Raw genomic sequence first — 20,854 nt, forward strand, 5'->3', positions numbered from 1 at the left:
GAATCTCAAAACATTTTATCCATCATTATTTAGTTGTTTTAAAATAAAAATGTAATTGTTAGCTATTCAAAAATATCTTAATTTTTGTAACTTTCATTGGTAAAATTTGTTCCCTTAGGGCCATTATAGGTTATGTTGGAAAAGTGTGTAAAAACTGTGTAAATAATTACTATGCATTTGAAAACAACATCTGATAGATTTTTTGCTCTCAGAAGAGTCCTGGGTTTTAAATTATCTCAGCAATATAAAGACAATAAAAATAAATATATGATACACTTCTACACCAAAAGAAATGAATCTTACAGGCACCTAAACTCAGTGTTTGAAAATTTAGTATATAAATTAAGAAATGCTTTCAAATGATCTAAACATTCAAACAATAACCACTAAGTGTGGAAACATGTAGCAAGTAATCGTGAGTACCTTATTTCCAATGTTAAAGCATGTTACACTATTAGCAAATATTTTTATGTATTCTAGAACAAACACATATTATCATCAGATAAATATATTTATTTTTTATTTAATACTATGTTCTTAACTTTTAAAAATGGGTAGTATTATAGTAGATGCTTTTAAGATATAATTGTTGATAATATCCCTTACATATTAAATTGAAAATAAATTAAAAAAGAATGAAATTTATCTTCAACTGACTATTGGGGCACTTTTTAAAGTGTTTCTGAACTTTCAAATAGGTATGAAAAACTGTATTTAATTTGGATACAGTAATCAAGACAGGGTGATACTGGTGAAAGAATAAACAAACAGATGAACAGAACATAAGAGAGAAATAAGAAATAGGCCCCATAAACCTAGACAACTGATTTTTGACAAAGGAACAAAGGCAACACAATGGAGCAAAGATAATCTCTTCAACAGATGTTGCTGGAACAACTGGACACCCACATGCAAAAAAGTTAATCTAGACACAGAACTTAGACCTTTCACAAAAATTAACTCAAAATGGATTATAGAAAACCTAGACAACTTTGGGTATGGTGCCACCTTTTTGGATACAAGACCAAAGACATGATCCATGAAAGAAATAACTGATAAGCTAGATTTTGTTAAAATTAAAAACCTCTGCTCTACCAAAGGGGTAAGAGCAGAGAGAATTAGGAATGGTAAGAGAATTAGGAAACAAGCCAAAGACTGGGAGGAAATATTTGCAAACGACACATCTGATAAAGGACTATTATCCAAAATATACAAAATATTCTTAAAGCTCAACAATAAGAAAATAAACATCACAATTAAAAATGGGCTAAAGACTTTAACAGACAACCTCACCAAAGAAGATATGCAGATAACAAATAAACATATGAAAAGATACTCCACATCATATGCCATCAGGGAAATATGAATTAAAACAATGAGATACAACTCATACCTGTTAGGAGGTCCAAGACCCAGAAGACTGACACCACCAAATGCTGGTGGGGATGTGGAGCAATAGGAACTCTCACACATTCCAGGTGAGAATGCAAAATGGAACGGCCACTCTGGAAAAAAGTTTGGTGGTTTCTTACCAAATTTAACTCTTACCACATGATCCAGCAATCACACTCTTTGGTATCTACTCAAAGGAGATGAAAACTTATATCCACACAAAAGCTGCATACAGATGTTTATAGCCACTTTACCATAACTGTGAAAACTTGAAAGTAACCAAGATGTCCTTTAGTGAGTGAATGGATAAATGTACATCCAGACAATCGAATAGTATTCAGAGCTAGAAAGAAATTAGCTATCAAGCCATGAAAAGACATGAAAGAAACTTAAATGCATATTACTAAGTAGAAGAAGCCAATCTGAGAAGGCTACATAATGTATGATTCCAACTACGTGAAAAGACAAAACTATGGAGACAGTGAAAGGACCAGTGGTTTCTAAAAATGGAGTGGGGAGACGTGAACAGACAGAGCACAGGAGTTTTAGGGCAGTGAAAATATTCTATTTGATATTCTAATGATAGATATGCCATTATACTTTTGTTCCAAACCCATAGAATAGACAACACCAAGAGTAAACCTTAACATATACTATGGACTTAGTTGATTATGATGTATCCATGTAGGTTCATCCTTGGTGAAAAATGTACCATTCTGATGAATGATGTTGATAACAGGAAAAGCTATGCATGGGTGGAGGTAGGGGTATATGGGAAAACTCTACCTTTCTCTCAATTTTGTGGTCAACCTAAAACTGCTCTAAGAAATAGTCTTAAAAATTGTATTTATTCAGGAAAAGCAAAAAAAAAAAATATGTTCAATAAGTTTGCCTCTAACCTTCCTGCTAATCATTTTTACTTTATAAAGAAAAAAATTAAACCACCAATATTAATTATAACACAGATAATAGTGAACTAAATATAATAAAAATTATAATCAGATGGAATTAAAGTCCCCTTTGCAAGCAGATATATGAGACAAGAATTTCAGGTTTGCATATTTGTTTGTATTCAGAGAGACACAATATAAGGAACACAAGGTGGAGAAAAAGAAGTCATAGGGCATCTTTCCTCCTTTATCGTTTCTCATCTTCTTTTATTCAGTCCACACAGCCTTTTGATCAACAAAGAACTTGTCTCTCTCTGACTCTTTAACTACTGGCACAACATGTGGCCTGGATTCACTAAAATTACTGAACAAAGATTTGCGCTTTAGAAACACCTGTCCCACTAAACAATTAGAATGTGATGGACAGTCAAGAGAAAATGCCCTTACATGTCAAACATCAATATTCTTTGTAGTAGAATCTTATTGAAAAAAAAAGCCCCACATTTATGTGGAAACGTTGCTTTGATTTCCAGAATTAATACTTACAAAATAATTTTGATGAATAGAAATAAAGAAATTCCTGCAGAGGATGACCTTTAGAAAGTTCAATCGTAACCAGTCAAATAGTATTTATTCCTCATTGTCATTTCTTCTGTTATTTCCACAATTAGAGCAAAATTTTCAACTGTTAGCAGTTTGGGTTATCCTAGAAGTGTTGATTTCAAATCATTTTTTGTTTTAGAAAAAGACACTGCAATGTGACTAAGATCTTGTTAAGGTCATACCAATTTGTAATTTTGAGTTAGTGAGCTTCTAAATAACCAAAAAGGATGCTACTCTGCATAACAAGGCATATTGTTAATCCTGGGTAGAATTACATCTTTGCAGATTATTAGGTATATGTAGAATCTAGACAGAACTAATAAATAAGAAAAAAAAAATTCCCATACATTTAGTTTCAGTACCTAGATTCTGGTTAAAAGAACATGGTGGGGGGGAGACAAAAAGGGGGAAAAAAGAACATAGGAAAATGCCTTTGATACCAGAGAAAGAAAGTGAACCCTTTTCCTGAAAATAAAATAAACCCCTGAAAAGAATAACAACTGGAGGTTCCCTACAGAGGACAATGACTTATAGACATCAGGAATAATATGTTAAATAGGCATAAGAGAACTTACTCAATTGCTGGGTATCTTTACATTAATTTTTGTTTCAGTTTATGAACTAACCTGACATGGTTTGGAATAATAGCTTTTCCTTGAAACCTCAGAAGAAAAAGGTGGAGATATTTAAATTGGGCTTTAACTAAGCCAGAGTGAGGTATCTTTTTTTTTTTTTAAAGATTTTATCTATTTATTTGAGACAGAGAGAATGAGAGACAGAGAGCATGAGAGGGAGGAGGGTCAGAGGGAGAAGCAGACTCCCCACCGAGCAGGGAGCCCGATGCGGGACTCGATCCCGGGACTCCAGGATCATGATCTGAGCCAAAGGCAGTCGCTTAACCAACTGAGCCACCCAGGTGCCCCAGAGTGAGGTATCTTTGATAGTTAAAACTGCAAATATAAATTGAAAAATAAATATTTAGAATATTTATAGTTGAACAAAAATGGCTTCTTTCACTCTATCCAAGGCTAGTCTAAAAAAATCTAAAACTGCACTAAAACTTCTAAAATCTCTGTGCTTTTATTCTCTCTTACTGCTAATATATTTTCTAGCACCATTTAGTTTTAAGAAGCATTTGCTTCTAAGTAGCAGAAATTGAACTCACTTTCCTTTGTACATTCCTACTTAAACCTACTATTGTCAGGCATTTGTCTCCAACCACTCTGCAAAACCTCTCTTGTCAAGTTGTCCACATTTCCAAATTCAGAATTAAGTATTCCTCTCTTTGTGACTCAATTGTTCACCCCTACTCCTTGACTATCTTGTTTTCCTTTATCCTCCCAGCCACACTTATTCAAGCCCCATAGCCAGAGCCTTTACATTTTCCCAACTTCTAAATGTATACTAATGGTTCATTTCTTTTATCACACCTCTTCTCTATTTCTACTTACTCCCTAGATGACCATCAGCTTCATCGTTAACTCCATGGTGAAGCTGTATCTAGCTGTAATCACCATTTCCATTTAGATGCTTTGTAGGCATCTCAAACCTGACATGGCCACAAAAAAATGCCTCATTTTCACCCCACAGACATTTGTTTTTTTCAGTTTTCTTCAGCATCCAAAATCTGATTCATCAAAATATCTGTTGACATTTCCATGCCATTCAAATATTCAGATTCTCACCACTCTTCACTGTGGGTACCATTATTCCCTAACTCAAGCAAATGTCATCTGTACCCTGAATGTAGCATTAACCTCCCACTGGTCTCCTTTCTGCCATTTTTACTTCCTCCCTCCCAATCTATTCTCCACATAACAACCAGTGATTTTTTTTTCAAAACAGCAAATCACATGATCTTACTTTCCAGATGGAAATTTTTAAATTATCCTACAGCCTTTAAAATAGATCTTATAGTGTTTATTATGCCCTACAAAAATCTACTTAATTTGGCCCCAAATTTCTTTTCCTAATTCATCTCCTATAGATTTCCCTAGCCTGTGCTTTTTGCTAGCCTCATTGGCTTCCTTTTGTTCTTGAAGGAATCTAATTACAATTCTGCCCTTGTGTATTTTAGAAAGTATTCCTGCAGATATCTTTATCACTTGTTTGCTCACTTTAAATTCTTGTTTAACCGCCACCTCATCAGAGAGGTCTTCACTCATTTCCTTATCTAAAATAACAGTTATCCATAATTTAGCTCCTATCTTTTTATTTTTCCTCCAAGTTGTAAATATCTAAATTTAAATATTGAGTTGTTAGCTTCTTGACTCATCAAACTTAAGTTACATAAAAACAAAATCTTTCTTTTTCACTATTATTCACCTAGGTTAGTTCTTTATGTGTATATGTGGGTGTATATTTGTATATATACACATTTGTTGATTAAATGTGTGTGTGGTACGTGTCTGTGTATGTGTACCTCTATATGCAGGTGTGCAAGGGCACACACACACACACACATATATAGAGAGAGAGAGAGAGAGAGAATTCTGCCTGGCTTCTTTCTCTTTTTCTTCATTGTGTGTGTGTGTATATTTCTTTTCTAGTTTGCTCAATGGGCTTTCAGAGCGATTAAATGAGTCAGAAGATGACAATACTTAAATGGAAAGTCATATTTCCTATTTCCTTCGTTGTAATAAAATTTAGTCATTTCAGTAAATATATTTCTTGTCTTAGAACCATGTATTAGAAAGTATATACTATTTACAATACCTAAGACATGGAAACAACATAAGTGTCTATGGATAGATGAATGGGTAAAGAAAATGTGGTATATATAATGGAAAATTATTTAATCATAAAAATGAAAGAAATTCTGGCATTTGCAACAACCTGGATGGACCTTCAGGGCATTATGCTAAGTGAATTAGGTCAGACACAGAAAGACAGATACTGTATGGTTGCACTTATATATGGGATCTTAAAAAAACGAACTCCTAGAAAGAGAGAACATGTTGGTGGTTGCTATAGGCAGGGGGTATGGGTGGAGAAAATTGTTGAAAGTGATCAAAGGTACAAATTTCCAGTTATAAATAAGCTTTGGGTAATGTGCAGCATGGTAACTGTTATTAACAATACTGTATCGTATATTTGAAAGTTGTTAAGAGAGCGGATCTTAAAAGTTTTCATCAGAAGAAAAAAAAAAGGTAACTACATGAGGTGATAGATGTTAACTAAACTTATTGTGGAATCATTTCATAATTTACACATTAATTATGTTGTACACTTTAAAAAAGAAAGAACATATTAAATACACTGCTCATGTCCATCTTTCTTGAATACGTTCATAATATGAACCATTTTTGATGAAATCATTGCATAGTTCCTTTTTTTCCTGCTAGTTCTCTTTATAATTTCAGGAAATGCATAGAGTTAACAATAAATGTATTACATATGCAATGTGTTTACAATAAAATAACATCTTTTATAAAGATATAAAGTATCTTTTCCTTTCTTAGTCCCCAATGACAGTCTTACTATTATTATTTTTACATGAAAGAGACAATTCCCTTAATGTTTGTCACAGCATAAAATTATAAAAGCTCAGCTTCAAGATGAAGTTTCCTGAATTATGTAGCACAGTTTTCACTACCCTGGTGCTCTTGTGATATAATACGCTACTGATCTGACAGACATTGGACATACCGAGGAAAGAACATTGCATGAACTCACAGTGATTTTTTCTTCAGGTACTCGAAAAGCCTATAATGCAGATGTTAATGTCAGTCATTCTTGCATTTGAAGTTATAATAAGGAATTTCTAGGACTTGGAAATAGTCAAAAGGGGGTATTTTCAGTGAAGTAGCAGTCTTTGTATAAGAAACCCTCCAGGGATAATCTGAAACTACAAGGCTGGTCATCTTTGTGTTTCTATTGACTAGGCAATTTTAGAATTTAGCAAATTAAGTTGTAGAAAATGGAGAGTAATGCAAATCATTATTGTTCGTTGCAATGCAAATATATTTTGCCCAATAGAGATATGATTGATTTTGTGCTTTACAAAAGATGACCCTAAATATTACATTTTATTGTCCTATAAGGTATAAACCAATTTTGATGTATTAAAATATTCTCAGCATTCCTGACTGATGATATAGCACATATCTATGTCTGTATCTATAGATATCTATAGATATAGCAGGCATATATAGATATAGATATGTATGAAAACTATATAGTTGTTCTTTAAATAATCCTTTTAACAAGCCTCAGGGTCTTACTGCTTTCCTAGTTAAAGAGCCAAATAAGGGCGCCTGGGTGGCTCAGTTGGTTAAGCGACTGCCTTCGGCTCAGGTCATGATCCTGGAGTCCCTGGATCGAGTCCCGCATCGGGCTCCCTGCTCGGCGGGGAGTCTGCTTCTCCCTCTGACCCTCCCCCCTCTCATGTGCTCTCTCTCATTCTCTCTCTCTCAAATAAATAAATAAAATCTTTAAAAAAAAGAGCCAAATAAAATGTTTGAACATGTCATTTTATATTTTATGAAGGACGTGATTTTACCTTTTGAGAGGAAAAAGATAACATATACCATACATATATACACATATATGTACATGTGTTAATTTATGTGCAACACTTCCAAAATAAAACTTCTGTAATTTTGTTTGCTAAATTCCTTTGTTTTTCTCTATAAAAACATTGTGGCCAAAGATAAGCTAAATAAACACTGTGTGGTATTTTCTTTGAAATAGTTTGTCCTGAAACTTTTTAACACAATGCCATATTTTTTTCTGTATCTTTTCCCTTATGTGAGTCCATTTGGATTGTAACATTGATAAGAACATTTCTTATGGACTCAGGGTTGTAGCCCACAGCAATATTTGGGGTGAAAATGCAATTGGGGTTAACATCTAGCACATCTTCTTTTTATCGAACATGTCACTTAAGCTTTTAGCACACATCTTTGTTGATAAAGACAACACAGTGACATATTTTTACATTAAAAAAAATCCACTGAGGGCGCCTGGGTGGCTCAGTGGGTTAAGCGACTGCCTTCGGCTCAGGTCATGATCCTGGAGTCCCAGGATCGAGTCCCACATCGGGCTCCCTGCTCTGCGGGGAGCCTGCTTCTCCCTCTCCCCCTCCCCCTGCTTGTGTTCGCTCTCTCGCTGTGTCTCTCTCTGTCAAATAAATAAATAAAATCTTTAAAAAAAAAAAAATCCACTGATCTGCTGAGAAAAGCAGTTGTTAATATTGTGGAGAGGATTTTGTCAGCAGATTTTGTGACATGAATCATGCTTCCTCGGTTGGAAACATCATGCTGATGATTTGAACTTTACCTTTGATTGTATTGAGGAATATCAATAAAGAGGTGTCAACTGTTTCCCCATTAATATCCCTGTTTATCCTACAAATAAAAATAGTTGCCCCCAACTGAGTACACAGGCAGCATTTTTCAAATTACTACAAATACACTGAGGTCAAATCTGAGCAGGAGTAAGGATGTGGGAGTGTACTATATCATATCAGAATTCCCTAAAGAGTAAAACCTGTGTGAAGAAAATAATTTCAGGGTTAATATATTTATTTTGACAGATTTTTCAATTGAATGTATTTTATATGTATTATAGTGCCTATTGGGTCCAATGTATTTAGGTAAGCAAGTAACTGAGTAAGAAGTAACATTAAATAACAGTGACCATGGTTTTTCCACAAAAACAAAAACATAGACACAGACATGTGCACCTTTAGTATATATTGATACATATCTTTGTCTATATTTAAATGTAAAAATATACATGCATGTTAACACATATCTTTAATACACAATACCTAGAAATACAAACATATAAAATTAAATTTATATCAAATGTTACTTCTATTTTAGTAATTAAATCTTCTATCAAATGAGTCAGGCCATATTGAAAAAAAGATTTTTTTTTTTACTGTGATAAAAATAAAATTGTTAAATTAAGGAAATTTTGACATGTGTGACCATTTTGAAAATTATTTCTATGAAATTAATATGTCAGTATCTATTTCTAGATACTTTATAAACCAAAAAATGTTGACATCTCATCTATATTTCACACTCATTTTCTAGATTTTGCAAGATTGAAAATTAAGGACCTGAAGCAAATACAGGAGTGATTAAATTATCAGAATTTATAATATCAAAGGAATCCAAATCCAACAATAGGGAATGGTTAAGTTAAAAACAAATATTTGATGAGATATTATGAATCCATTAAAACAATTATTATGAAAATTTTGTATAAATGGAATAATACTATTGACAATATTAAACTGAATGCTACAGAATACAAAATGGTACCTATCTAAAAATATACATGCATGTGAAGAAAATTAGAGAAAAAAATCAATTTGTTATTAGGTGGGATTTCTTTTTCAGATTTCAAAATGTTTTTTTATATATGTATATATAATTTTTATATGCCTTTTTAATGAAGTAAAAGTGAAAAGATATAACAAGTCATGCAAATGTAAATAGCTTTAACATTTAGTCTTTGAACAAAAAGAATTCTATACAAGTAATTGGATTTACAAGGAGGAACTGAGGGTAGGTACCCTATTTTCTCCTTATATTCTATCTTTTCTGCCACTTTTTCCTTCTTGCCATAATCCTCAGATAAAAACAAATAATAATCACAAAAATCCCTGAGTTCCCAGTGCCTGAAACAGTGGTCTCTCTTTTTTTTTTTTTTTTTAAGATTTTATTTATTTATTTGAGAGAGAGCACATGAGAGGGGGGAGGGTCAGAGGGAGAAGCAGACTCCCCACCGAGCAAGGAGCCCGATGCGGGACTCGATGATCATGACCCAAGCCGAAGGTAGTAGCTTAACCAACTGAGCCACCCAGGCGCCCCAGTGGTCTCTTTTCATAGGCAGCTGCTAGTACTTGCCAGAAGCTCTGGACTCCATGATTCTAACACAGTGCAGTTCAAACGTAACGCAGTACGGGTTCAGGTTAAGTTCTTGGAAGTTTGTATACTGCATTTCGGAATTAGGTGCTTATTCTCAGAATACACACGCAACGAACAGAAGAAACAGAGAATCGCCTGAGCAAAGGATGTGAAAGGGCAAGTTGCTTTAGTGAAGCTAGGGGCACAGCAGACCGCATCCTGAAAATGGGTTGTGCACGGGCTCTCCAAGGGATGCATATATGGTACATTTCTTATGTGTCTGATTTTCAACAACTGGGCAGAAGACAGAGATGAAAGGTAGGAGGGGTGGAGGTTGGAGAGAATTCATAGGTAGTTTTGTTCGAAATTCTGCTTTACTTCTCAGGGCAATTTCATCATTAATTTAATATATTACCTATCGTAATATAATGTTAAATATGGTCTCTTCATATATTCCATGGTACATTCTATGCAGAATTATCTTTACATAGCATCAGCTATTTTTAAATTGTCCTTAGACATTTTTTTTACCCACTAGGAAACAGATTTTGAATACCACTGATTACACCCCCAGGAAGATGGGGCAAAGCCATGGTGACACATGCAGCACAGAACAAGGAGGTGTTTTTAAAAAGCATAAACTGGGATGCCTGGGTGGCTTAGTCAGTTAAGCATCTGCCTTTGGCTCAGGTCATGATCCCAGGGTCCTGGGATCGAGTCCTGCATCAGGCTTCTTGCTCAGCATGGAGCCTGCTTCTCCCTCTGCCTGCCGCTCCCCCTGCTTGTGCTCTCTCTCTCTCTCTGGCGAATAAATAAAATCTTTTTTAAAAAGTATAAATCAATCTATATAATGTAAAATATATAATAAATCTGTAAGTAAGTTATTTGTAAAAACAGATATAGTCTCATAAAATGTATTTATTAAAGTATCACTGTCAACATAGTACAAGAAAATAAAATAGGACAATAAAGGGAGATAATTTAATTGATTCCACCCACCAAGTCATTATGTATCCTACAAGAAAAATATACTTCCAAGCATTAATAAAAGATCATCACAATAAAAATAAAGATACACAATAAAAGGAAAGATATACCATGCTCAAGAACTGGAAGAATTAATGTTGTTAAAATGTACGTGCCACTCAAAGCAATCTTCAGATTCAGTGCAATCCCTAAAAAAATACCAATAGTATTTTTCACAGCACTAGAACAAAAAATCCTAAAATTTCTATGGAACCACAAAAGACCCCAAATAGCCAAAGCAATCTTGAGAAAGCTGGAGGTATCATGATCCCAGATTTCAAACTATGCTACACAGCTCTTGTAATCAAAACAGTATGGTGCTGTCACAAAAATAAACATATAACTCAATAAACCAGGTTAGAGACCCCAGAAATAAACCCACATTTATATGGTCAATTAATCTATGGCAAAGGGGGCAAGAATATATAATGGAGAAAGGACAGTCTCTTCTATATATGGTATTAGGAAAACTGAACAGCTATGTGCAAAAGAATGAAACCGGACCACTTGAAAAATAAATTCAAAATGTATTAAAGACTTAAATGTAAGACCTGAAACTATAAAATTCCTAAAAGAAAACATAGGCAGTAAACTCTTGAACGTTGGCCTTAGAAATATTTTTCTGGTTCTGTTTCTTCAGGCAAGGGAAATGAAAGCAAAAGCAAACAAATGGAACTACATGAAACAGGAGATGTTCAAGAGATATATGGAAAGAATGTAAATTGGTGTAGTCACTGTGGAAAACAGTATGAAGTTTCCTCAAAAAATTAAAAATAGAAATAACACATGGTTCAGTAATCCCACTTCTGTGTATTTACCCGAAGAAAAAGAAAACACTAACTTGAAAAACCACATGCACCCCTATGTTTATTGCAGCATTATTTACAATAGCCAAGATATGAAAGCAACCTAAGTGTCCACTGATGGATGAATGGATAAAGAAGATCTGGTGTATAAATACACATTGGAGTAACACTCAGGCATAAAAAAGAATGAAATCTTGCCATTCGTGACAATGTGGATGGACATACAGGGTATTACGCTAAGTGAAATAAGTCAGACATAGACAGACAAATGCCCTATGATTTCACTTATGTGTGGAATCTAGAAAGAAAACAAACAAAACAGAAACAGATTCATAAATGCAGAGAACAAACCGGTGGTTGCCAGAGGGGAGGTGGGTAGGAGGATAGGAGAAAAAGGTGAAGGGAATTAAGAGGTACAGACTTCCAGTGATAAAATAAATAGGCCACAGGGGATAAGTACAGCACAGGGAATATAATCGGTAATACTGTAATCACTTTGTATGGTGACAGATGGTAACTATACTTACTGTAGTGAGCATTTTGTACTATATAATTGTTGAGTCACTATATTATAGACATGAAACTAACATAATATTGTATGTCAACTATACTTCAATTAAAAATGAAACAAACAAACACATAAATAAAGATACACCACCTTGGCTTAAAATGGTTGCCTTAGAGTTATTGTTGTTATTGTTTTACAAAATGGAATTTTTAGTGATTACAAACACAGGGCGGTAAAGGAACATTCTTTTTATTGATTTACAAAGCATAATTGACTATTATAAAATGAAATCTCTGATAATAGATGCATTTCTCTACTGTAATCTAGTTTTTTAACTCTTTTTTTTCTCATAATTATATTGAGATGACAATTATATTGACATAGAGCAGAAACATTAAAGTTGTAGTATTTTTCACACACCCTCAAGATTTACTGGCTCAATAGACAGCCATCAACCTTACCGATGGCAGAAGATGGAAAGGAAAGGAAAGATTTGAACTTCACTGGGCAAGGTTTATGAAAATGGCATTGGCTGAGACACTAGAAATGATGATTTTATCCAGAATCTGCCTCAAACTCAATAATGGACAAAAACTTCAGTTTAATTCTATTCAAATTGTGGCTTTGAATATGAAATGTCAAAACAATACATTTCCATGATTAGCTAGACATATACGTGTACTTCTCCGGGGGCAGGTACTTTTGGGCAGTGGGGAGGTTCTATAGGAGGAAATTGTATGTTCTTGCATTCTTCTCATCCTCAAAATGGCTAAACAAAACAATAACAGTACGATGAGACTGAAGCACACACCAGAAGAAAAATCCCAAGGAAGGTGTTCAAAATGGATTGAATCATGCATTGCTTTACCCGTACCCCATGTTTTCCTATTAACCTTTAAATATTACTTTGCAGATGAAAATTTAGAACCAAATATCAAGAAGTGATTCTTTTCTTAAGTATCAGGTCAGTGAACAGAAGTTTAAATTGTTAGGAAATGTTCAAATTTGAGAATAAGTCTGCTCCATTTTTATAACCATACAAGTCCCTGCAGGACCAGCAAATTCCAACAACCTGGCCTGACTGTGACTTCCTCTGGAGCAGAAAAAAAAAAAAAAAACAAAAAAAACCAGCACGCCCTAAAGCACTGAATCTTAACTTGCTAGGGAAGGTCACTTCAGTGCCTTTGGGAGATACTTCAGCCATACGGAAGCTGTGAAAGTAAAAATCAAAATGTTTGAGGGGCAGCAGCAATAAGGCAATCGTTCCCTTTTCTATCTCTTCATAACATCAGTGTGACAAATCTCTTACAGTGAAAATAACTCTGAATTGCCAATAGGCTGCCAGGTGAGAAGACAAGACACAGTGCGACTTTAGTTTAAGGGCAGATAAGTAGGTCAAAGGGTTTAGAGGAAAACCTTTTCTTTTTACCAGATGCTGAATTTCTCACTTAAAACAATTAAAAAAAAAAAATCTCAATGGCTAGAATTCAGAATGATATAACTTCATTGGAAACTATTCTAATCATCTTTTTATTTAAGATTTATTTATTTTAGAAAAAACGGGAGAGTGTGAAAGGAGAGAGAGAGAGCACGTGCGCGAGAGCAGGGTGGGCATGGGGGCAGAGGGAGAGGGAGAGAGGGAATCTCAATCATACTCCCCACTAAGCACAGAGCCTGATGCAGGGCTCGATCCCAGGGCTCTGAGATCATGATTTTTTAAACAGTATGATTATCCAGGGTCTTTCTCTACATTTGTTTCAGATGTACAGTATAAAGTTTCAACAATTCTATATACTACTCAGTGCTTTATCTATCTCGAAACTACGGCTTATTGCGAGATCTTAAATGCAATTTTGACTCTTGCCCTTTTATATTCACATGGGCAGCCCTGATTGGGTGTCTACCCTGTGCAAGATGCTGCACTAGATGCTGTGAGGAATGAAGACAAAGAGGAAATGGTCCTTGCTATTAAAGGGTCACAATCCAATGGCTTTCAAGTTTCAAAGTTAAAGAGAAAATATTCTAAAAATGAACCCTGAATTGTGAACTATTGTGATCACCTCTGTACACCTGTGCCTTCCTCTTTTTAATTCTCTGTTAGCAAGTCTTAGCAATGAGAGCTTGAGAGAGATTTTGAAGTTATCCAAAGAACATGTGGATGAGAGAAACAGATTTTTCTTTGAAGCTTAGAGTTCAAATGCAACACAGAGTCTGTCATAACAGATTTGCAAAGATACATGAGGCAGGCACACTGCTCTTAGGTCACGATTACCTGGATATGTTTTAGACTTTATTAGCCTTTTTGAAGCAAAAATAGATCCTTATTGGAAGCCTAAATAAAGGCAGTCTCAAAGGCAAACTGTCAGGGTCCCAAACATTCTAGGAGAAAAGGAATTTTAGTAAGTAGTAATAATAAAACTAGTTAAATATTGAGCTTTTACTATTTTTCAAGTACTCTGCAAAGTGTGGTCATGTGGATTCTCTCATTTATTCTCCCTAACAATGAAAATTTGAGTTAATTGAGCCTTGTGTATTTTACCCAAGTCAGGTAGGTAGAGGATTAGGACTCATTCCACCAATAACTCCTTCTCCCCTTCTCCCTGAACATGGTGGCCCTTGGATATACGTGTATACGTGTAGTGAATGAATGAATACATCAGATGTGTGGCCTCTTTGCCTTTTTCTAATTCCATTCAAGAAGTATCCAAATCACATGTGGGTTTTCTTTTCTTTTCTTTTTAAAGATTTTATTTATTTATTTGAGACAGAGAGAATGAGAGAGAGAGAGCACATGAGAGGGGGGAGGGTCAGAGGGAGACGCAGGCTCCCTGCCGAGCAGGGAGCCTGATGCGGGACTCGATCCAGGGACTCCAGGATCATGACCTGAGCCGAAAGCAGCCGCCCAACCAACTGAGCCACCCAGGTGCCCACATGTGGGTTTTCTGCCTGAAAGTTAAGTGCTGGTCATATGGACATTGAGTATACCTGTTTCTTGTGGATTTTTTTCTACTGGAAACCAAAACGATTCTCTGCAGGTAAGTTAATATTTTAGGAAGAGGGGTTTTGCTTGGTTTGGTTTGGTTTAGTTTCAAGTAATAAGTATTAAACTAGGGTTTTGTTTTGTTTTGCCTTTGAGTTCATTTAATAGTAGCAAGGTGAAATAGAAATAGCTTTCAGAATCTAAGGATCTGAAATATCTTTCAGAATCTACAGATAAGCTGTTGGAAGGACTCCTTTTATCTGAAAGCCATTCAAAATCAGAATTGCTATGCCCATGCTCATTTTCCTTCACTTATCACATGGCCACTTGCATCTCATTCTTTGTGCATTGTTTTGTTCTTTCTTTTTGCAAACCAGCTTTCTCAACTTTTCGATGTACTTAGCCACAACTCAGGATTATATTTTCAAGTGTTTGGTCCAACCACAGTCAGACTAAAGACAGATTTTTTTTTTCTTTTTTCTGTATCTCAACTATAAGTTCTCAGGAGGAAAAAAAAATCTGAATTATCCACCTCCAAATTTCATCCCTCTCTATTTCATGATGCCAATGTATGGCATCATGTGGTAAGAACACCGGTAACAGTCACAGGGGTGAGGCTATTGCTCGTAAAAGGGAGAGTATATTCTTGGAAGACACACTAAAAGATTTGTCACTAACCTATGGAGGGGATATAGATTTTAGATATTTTCAGTTACTGTAACATTGACTCAGACTAAATTAATCAACTAAGACTGCTATCTATCAGACTCCATGGCCATTCAGATAATGTACCCATCTCTAGGACCTGATACCCCTGAGCATTATCAAAAGTGACCCTCTGGACTTTCAAAATAACAGCCCAGACCCAGACAGAATTTCCTTGGCCCATCTGTGTACAGTATATAGTATCCTAACTCTACTAAGAATATGGAACTGGAAAGGTGCTCATAATAATTTATGTGAGTCTGATCTTCCAGACAATCTATGGTTGAATAAAACATTCTTTGGCAAATGATAGTAATAGCGAGAGTAAGATAGTCTTAAAACACACATACACATATTTCCAAATACCTAGTTTACACAATGAAACATATATGTTATAACGTATCTTGTGCCTTTAGGTACTTAGGAAAAATCAGAGGAACACCTTTCTCAGATTTATCACATCAGGAGAAGCATTCCAGAATCCTTTTATAGAATATATGTCACTAACTGCAAAATTAAATCAATACTATTGTCTGATGGATTTTAATATTCAAATCAAGCATTGATATATGAATGTGTGTATATATCTATATTTGCATTATGCATTTTCATGTAAGAAAAGGAACAATATTTCCATCAAAAATTTTCCCTTACCTAGTATGCAAGTAGACCTGGAAAAGGAAAGGCAAGGGCAGATCATCAAGACCAGTGTGCATTCATTAGTGATGTATATAAATGAAGGCTCATGTTCTCTGTACAACAGCCTCCTCAAGCATAGTTTTTTTTTGGTGTGAAAGAATGGAAGGATTGACAGCAAAAGAAAATACATACAATTGATTCATAAGCACTCGACATAATCATTTTCCCCTATTCTTTCTTATGCTAAATAACTCTAATGTTAATGGAAAGTTAGGGCAAATTCATGGGTTAAAAATGTACCTTTTATTAATACCAAAATGCTATGTAGATGATATTTGTAAGTGATGGCTAAGAAAAGAAAATATAAATTAGTGATAACTAAAATTGCTGTATCATATCAAGCTAGCTAAACAATGTAAGAAGTTGCTCTGATAAATGTAAAGCATATGAGAAAATGGAATCTGTATTATTAACTTCACTTCTGACATCACTGCTTTAAACTCATCTTTACACAGAGTGTTGAAAATCAATCTTGGATTTACAATTGATAGCAAAACGAAAATAATATTAAAATAGACTATATCATACACATATTAAGTATTTAACCAATAACTATGGATTATTTTTACCATATTAAATTAGCTTTTCTTCCTATTTTTATGGGGGTTTAAATGGGAAGTGGTTTCTGTAAAGAATTATAAGTTCATTTACATTTGATAAATATCATTAGTTGCCTAAAACATTTAAAAATTAATAAATTGGAAGACATTTAGAGGATCACCACCTGTAGAATATAATTTTTAAATTACCGCCAATCACTAAAAGGCAACTGACGGGTATTTCTTTGTGTTGGTTATTTATTTCAGACTTTACTTTTAGGGCTTTAAAAAAAAAACAAAACTGTCTTTTGCTATAAGTCATAAATTATCATCCCAGAATGGCATCTGTAAAAATTACATAACAAAAACATAAAAATATTGTATTTATATTGTTTATACAACTTTAGTACAGAAGTTCAGAAATATCAGGGTTTTTTGGACACCTCTTTCCTACCTGCTTGTGAGCGTGGTCATATGAATTAATGTGATTGTCAAACTCTTGATGCTTATGGTACTGCTTGTCACAGAGTTCACAGTAAAAATTGGCCTTCAGATCTTCCAGAGCTTTTGCTATGGTGTTCTCCTTCTCAGCATAATCCTAAAAAATAAAATTTCAAGGAAGGCAGCAATTAGTTCTTCCCTGAGTTGACTTTGTTCTGACAGTTGTCAACTTTAGCATAATAATTAGAGTTAGAAACAGAATATAACAAAGAAAAATAAAGCAAATTCCAGAAAGCTAAATCAGAAGAAATTATGAGCTGAAGAGAATAAAAGATTAACTGAAGAAGCCAAGATAAATGGTGGGAAGAACAGCAAAAACATGGAGAAGCAAACCAAACAAGGAAATAGAAGCCCTTGTTTGAACAAGTTCCTGTGTCCTGTTGGCAAAGAAAAAAAACAAAAATCATACAGTTATGTTGATTCAACTGCTGATTTCTGGCAATGGCTTAGTTAACATAAAACTTGTAAATTCTGAACAACATCTAAAATGTGTCCTGCATGAGGAAGCCCATATTGGTGCACAAATATTCAAGTTTGGTATTTTTGTTTGCTTGTTTCTTTAAATATCTAGAGAGTAACTTATTCATCCCAACTAGATTTCATTTAACTAATGTTTTCATAGTGACCCATATCATTTTAAGTTGAATTTTTAAAAATTCTCTACATCTTTAGAAAATGAGATTCTTTTCTGCAAGTTATTTACCTAAACTGAAAAGGATTAAACTGTATACAAGCAGATTGATTTCATCATGCTCACAGTAAATAAAGATGGCTATATAATCAAACCCCTGAAAAAAATGAAAAACGTAGTCAGTTATCATTAGTTTTCATTTACGAAACACAAAATAGCAAAATGTTTGTGGCTTTTAGGTTTTCTTAAATCTAAATTTGCTTGCTGTTTCATGGTTCCTTAAATGTTAACGTTGTTAGACGTAAATAAATTCTACATATTGAAACATTGTTCAGGTCTTTTGCTGAAGTGCTGATATGAAGACTAAATTTCAGTTGCTACCACAGAATATATTATGTTTCTAACTTACAGATTCTCTCATACTCAATTCCTTTAAAATTCAAATTAACTACATATTCAGGCCTCTTATGTGCTACTCTAAGAAACTAATTCTCTCAGGCACTGGGATATGGAGATGAGATGACACAGTCCTCTCTATGTCAGTGGGAACTCTCCTCTCTCTAAATACACAAGCTAAAAAGGACTCAGAGTTTGAATGTTTAAATTGCTTCTACAAAATGTAAACATGGTTCACTAATTGTAATTTAATGAATAAGACTTTCCTTACTTTATTGTACTATATATTTATGCACATAACACATATCATAAAATTCATATTTGTATATATAACTTATAATATACATTATGGTAACTGATAAATAAATATACTTGCCATAATCTAAAAATACATAACACAGTTTCTCACTGTAAAGACAATGATCCATTTTTCTATTAGTTTTATCAGTTTCTATTAGTTTAGATCCATTTTCTATTAGTTTTCTATTAGTTTCTATTAGAGGTGGTAAGCTACAAAATCATTCAAATCATTTATATATGATTTATCAATTCAGTATTTAATTTGCCATTTCTCAGCAGATTTGTGAAATACTTCCTATTATTTTTGATTCCTTCCAATATGTTGTTTAAAAAACGCTTGTTTAAAAAGATGAAAATGAGTCATATATAACTGAACTCATTACTGAATTCTTACAAAATCTTTAAAATAATACTTTGTGGATTAGCCAATTTAAATGAAACAAAAATTAAGTACTATGATTTCATAGCTAAAGTGTGTGAAGCAGAGATAAAATTCCAATCAATATGAGTTATATTATAATGGCAATAGTTTTTGGCTCAAAGCTGAGTTAGCTCTCAAAATAATATTCTTGAACAGCAGTTTCTTTGCAAACTAGTTGATTCTCCTCATTAATTATAATTACAGTTAAGCTACTTCCTCTCTCAAAGTATTTCATTATTTCTTATTATTGTATAGGTTTACTTTTTCTTCCTAAGATTGATATTCCCTCAGAGAAGCAATAATTGTTTCTTACTTATTCTTTCCACAAAAATGGGAGTAGTTTTAAGTAAAGCAAACTGAAATTTGTAGGTAAATTGCATCCTTCCAAAATATTAGCCTGAGTCTAGATTTGAAGAGAAAAACAAATCAAAAACAATAGCGAGCATTTACTCGGTGCTTGTTTAGGATCAGTCACTGATTAAGAGTGTGCATGTGTTAACTCACTTAATCCTGATTAAAATTATGGAGATGTGTAGTTCAAACATTTTCTCATTTTACAGGTGAAGGTACCAAAGTACAAGAAAGTTAAATAATTAGCTCAAGGATGTATAATGAATAAATGTGCAGCCCATATTTGAACCAAAATAATCTGGCTCATAGCATTTTGCTATGTTCACACTTTTAAGCACATAAAAAAAGTAGAAATAGTGTAATAACCCGCACATAACCATCAACTGGATTCATTAATTTATCAACTCAGGGTCAACTTATTTCAACTTACCTATCCTATCTCATACCCTTTCCTCTACTTCAGATAATTTTTAAGGAAATTCCCAAGTTCATGTAATGTTACCTGTAAATCTTTCAGAATGTATCTAAAATACGACTTTTTACAAGTATCATCACATAGCCAGTATCAGACCCAAATATACAACAATGAAGAAACCAAAATCATCCCTTACTATCATCAAATATCCAGTGTGTTCAAATCACTACAATCATCTAATAGTTTAAACTAGTTTGTTCAAAACAGATTTATTTTCTTTTAAAATTCTAAGGCTTTTTTTCTTTCATTAAAAAAACAGATTTCAAATAAGGCTCATACATTCCCATGATCTGATATGCTTCTCAGTCTCTTTTATTATGTCTTCCCTCTTTTTGTTTTATTACTCATTACAATTTATTTCTCAGAAAAAATTTTAAATTATACTTCACATTTTGAAAAAAATACTGAGAAACAAAATATTGAGAAATAAAAATATAGAAATGTTATAAGGATAGGATAATAAACTTTAAAAAAAAAACTATTTATTCATTTTTAGAGAGAGAGAGCGAGGGGAGGGAGAGGGATAAGCAGACTTCGAGCTGAGCCCCAAGCTGGGCTCAATCCCACAACCCTGAGATCATGACCTGATCCGAAATCAAGAGTCAGACACTTAACTGACTGACTCACCCAGGCGCCCCAATAATAAACTCTTATATAACCTTCACTTAATTAAAATTACTGCTAATATTCTGACATATGTTTATTCTATCATCTCTCTATTATCTATCTATCTATCTATCTATCTATCTATCTATCTATCTATCTATC

General features: G+C 33.9%; 1 protein-coding gene across 1 annotated transcript in view; it reads right to left on the reverse strand.

Moving 5' to 3' along the window:
• Positions 1 to 20,854, reverse strand: part of ZNF804A (zinc finger protein 804A) — a 279,334-nt gene that overhangs the window by 40,986 nt on the left and 217,494 nt on the right. The window contains exon 2 of the mRNA XM_035007580.1: positions 17,466 to 17,609. Coding sequence (XP_034863471.1) covers positions 17,466 to 17,609 — 144 coding nt within the window. The remainder of the gene's footprint in view (positions 1 to 17,465; positions 17,610 to 20,854) is intronic.

Source organism: Mirounga leonina, unplaced genomic scaffold (assembly GCF_011800145.1).
Source record: "Mirounga leonina isolate KUSES-001 unplaced genomic scaffold, KU_Mleo_1.0 Mir_151, whole genome shotgun sequence".
NCBI classification, from domain to species: domain Eukaryota; kingdom Metazoa; phylum Chordata; class Mammalia; order Carnivora; family Phocidae; genus Mirounga; species Mirounga leonina.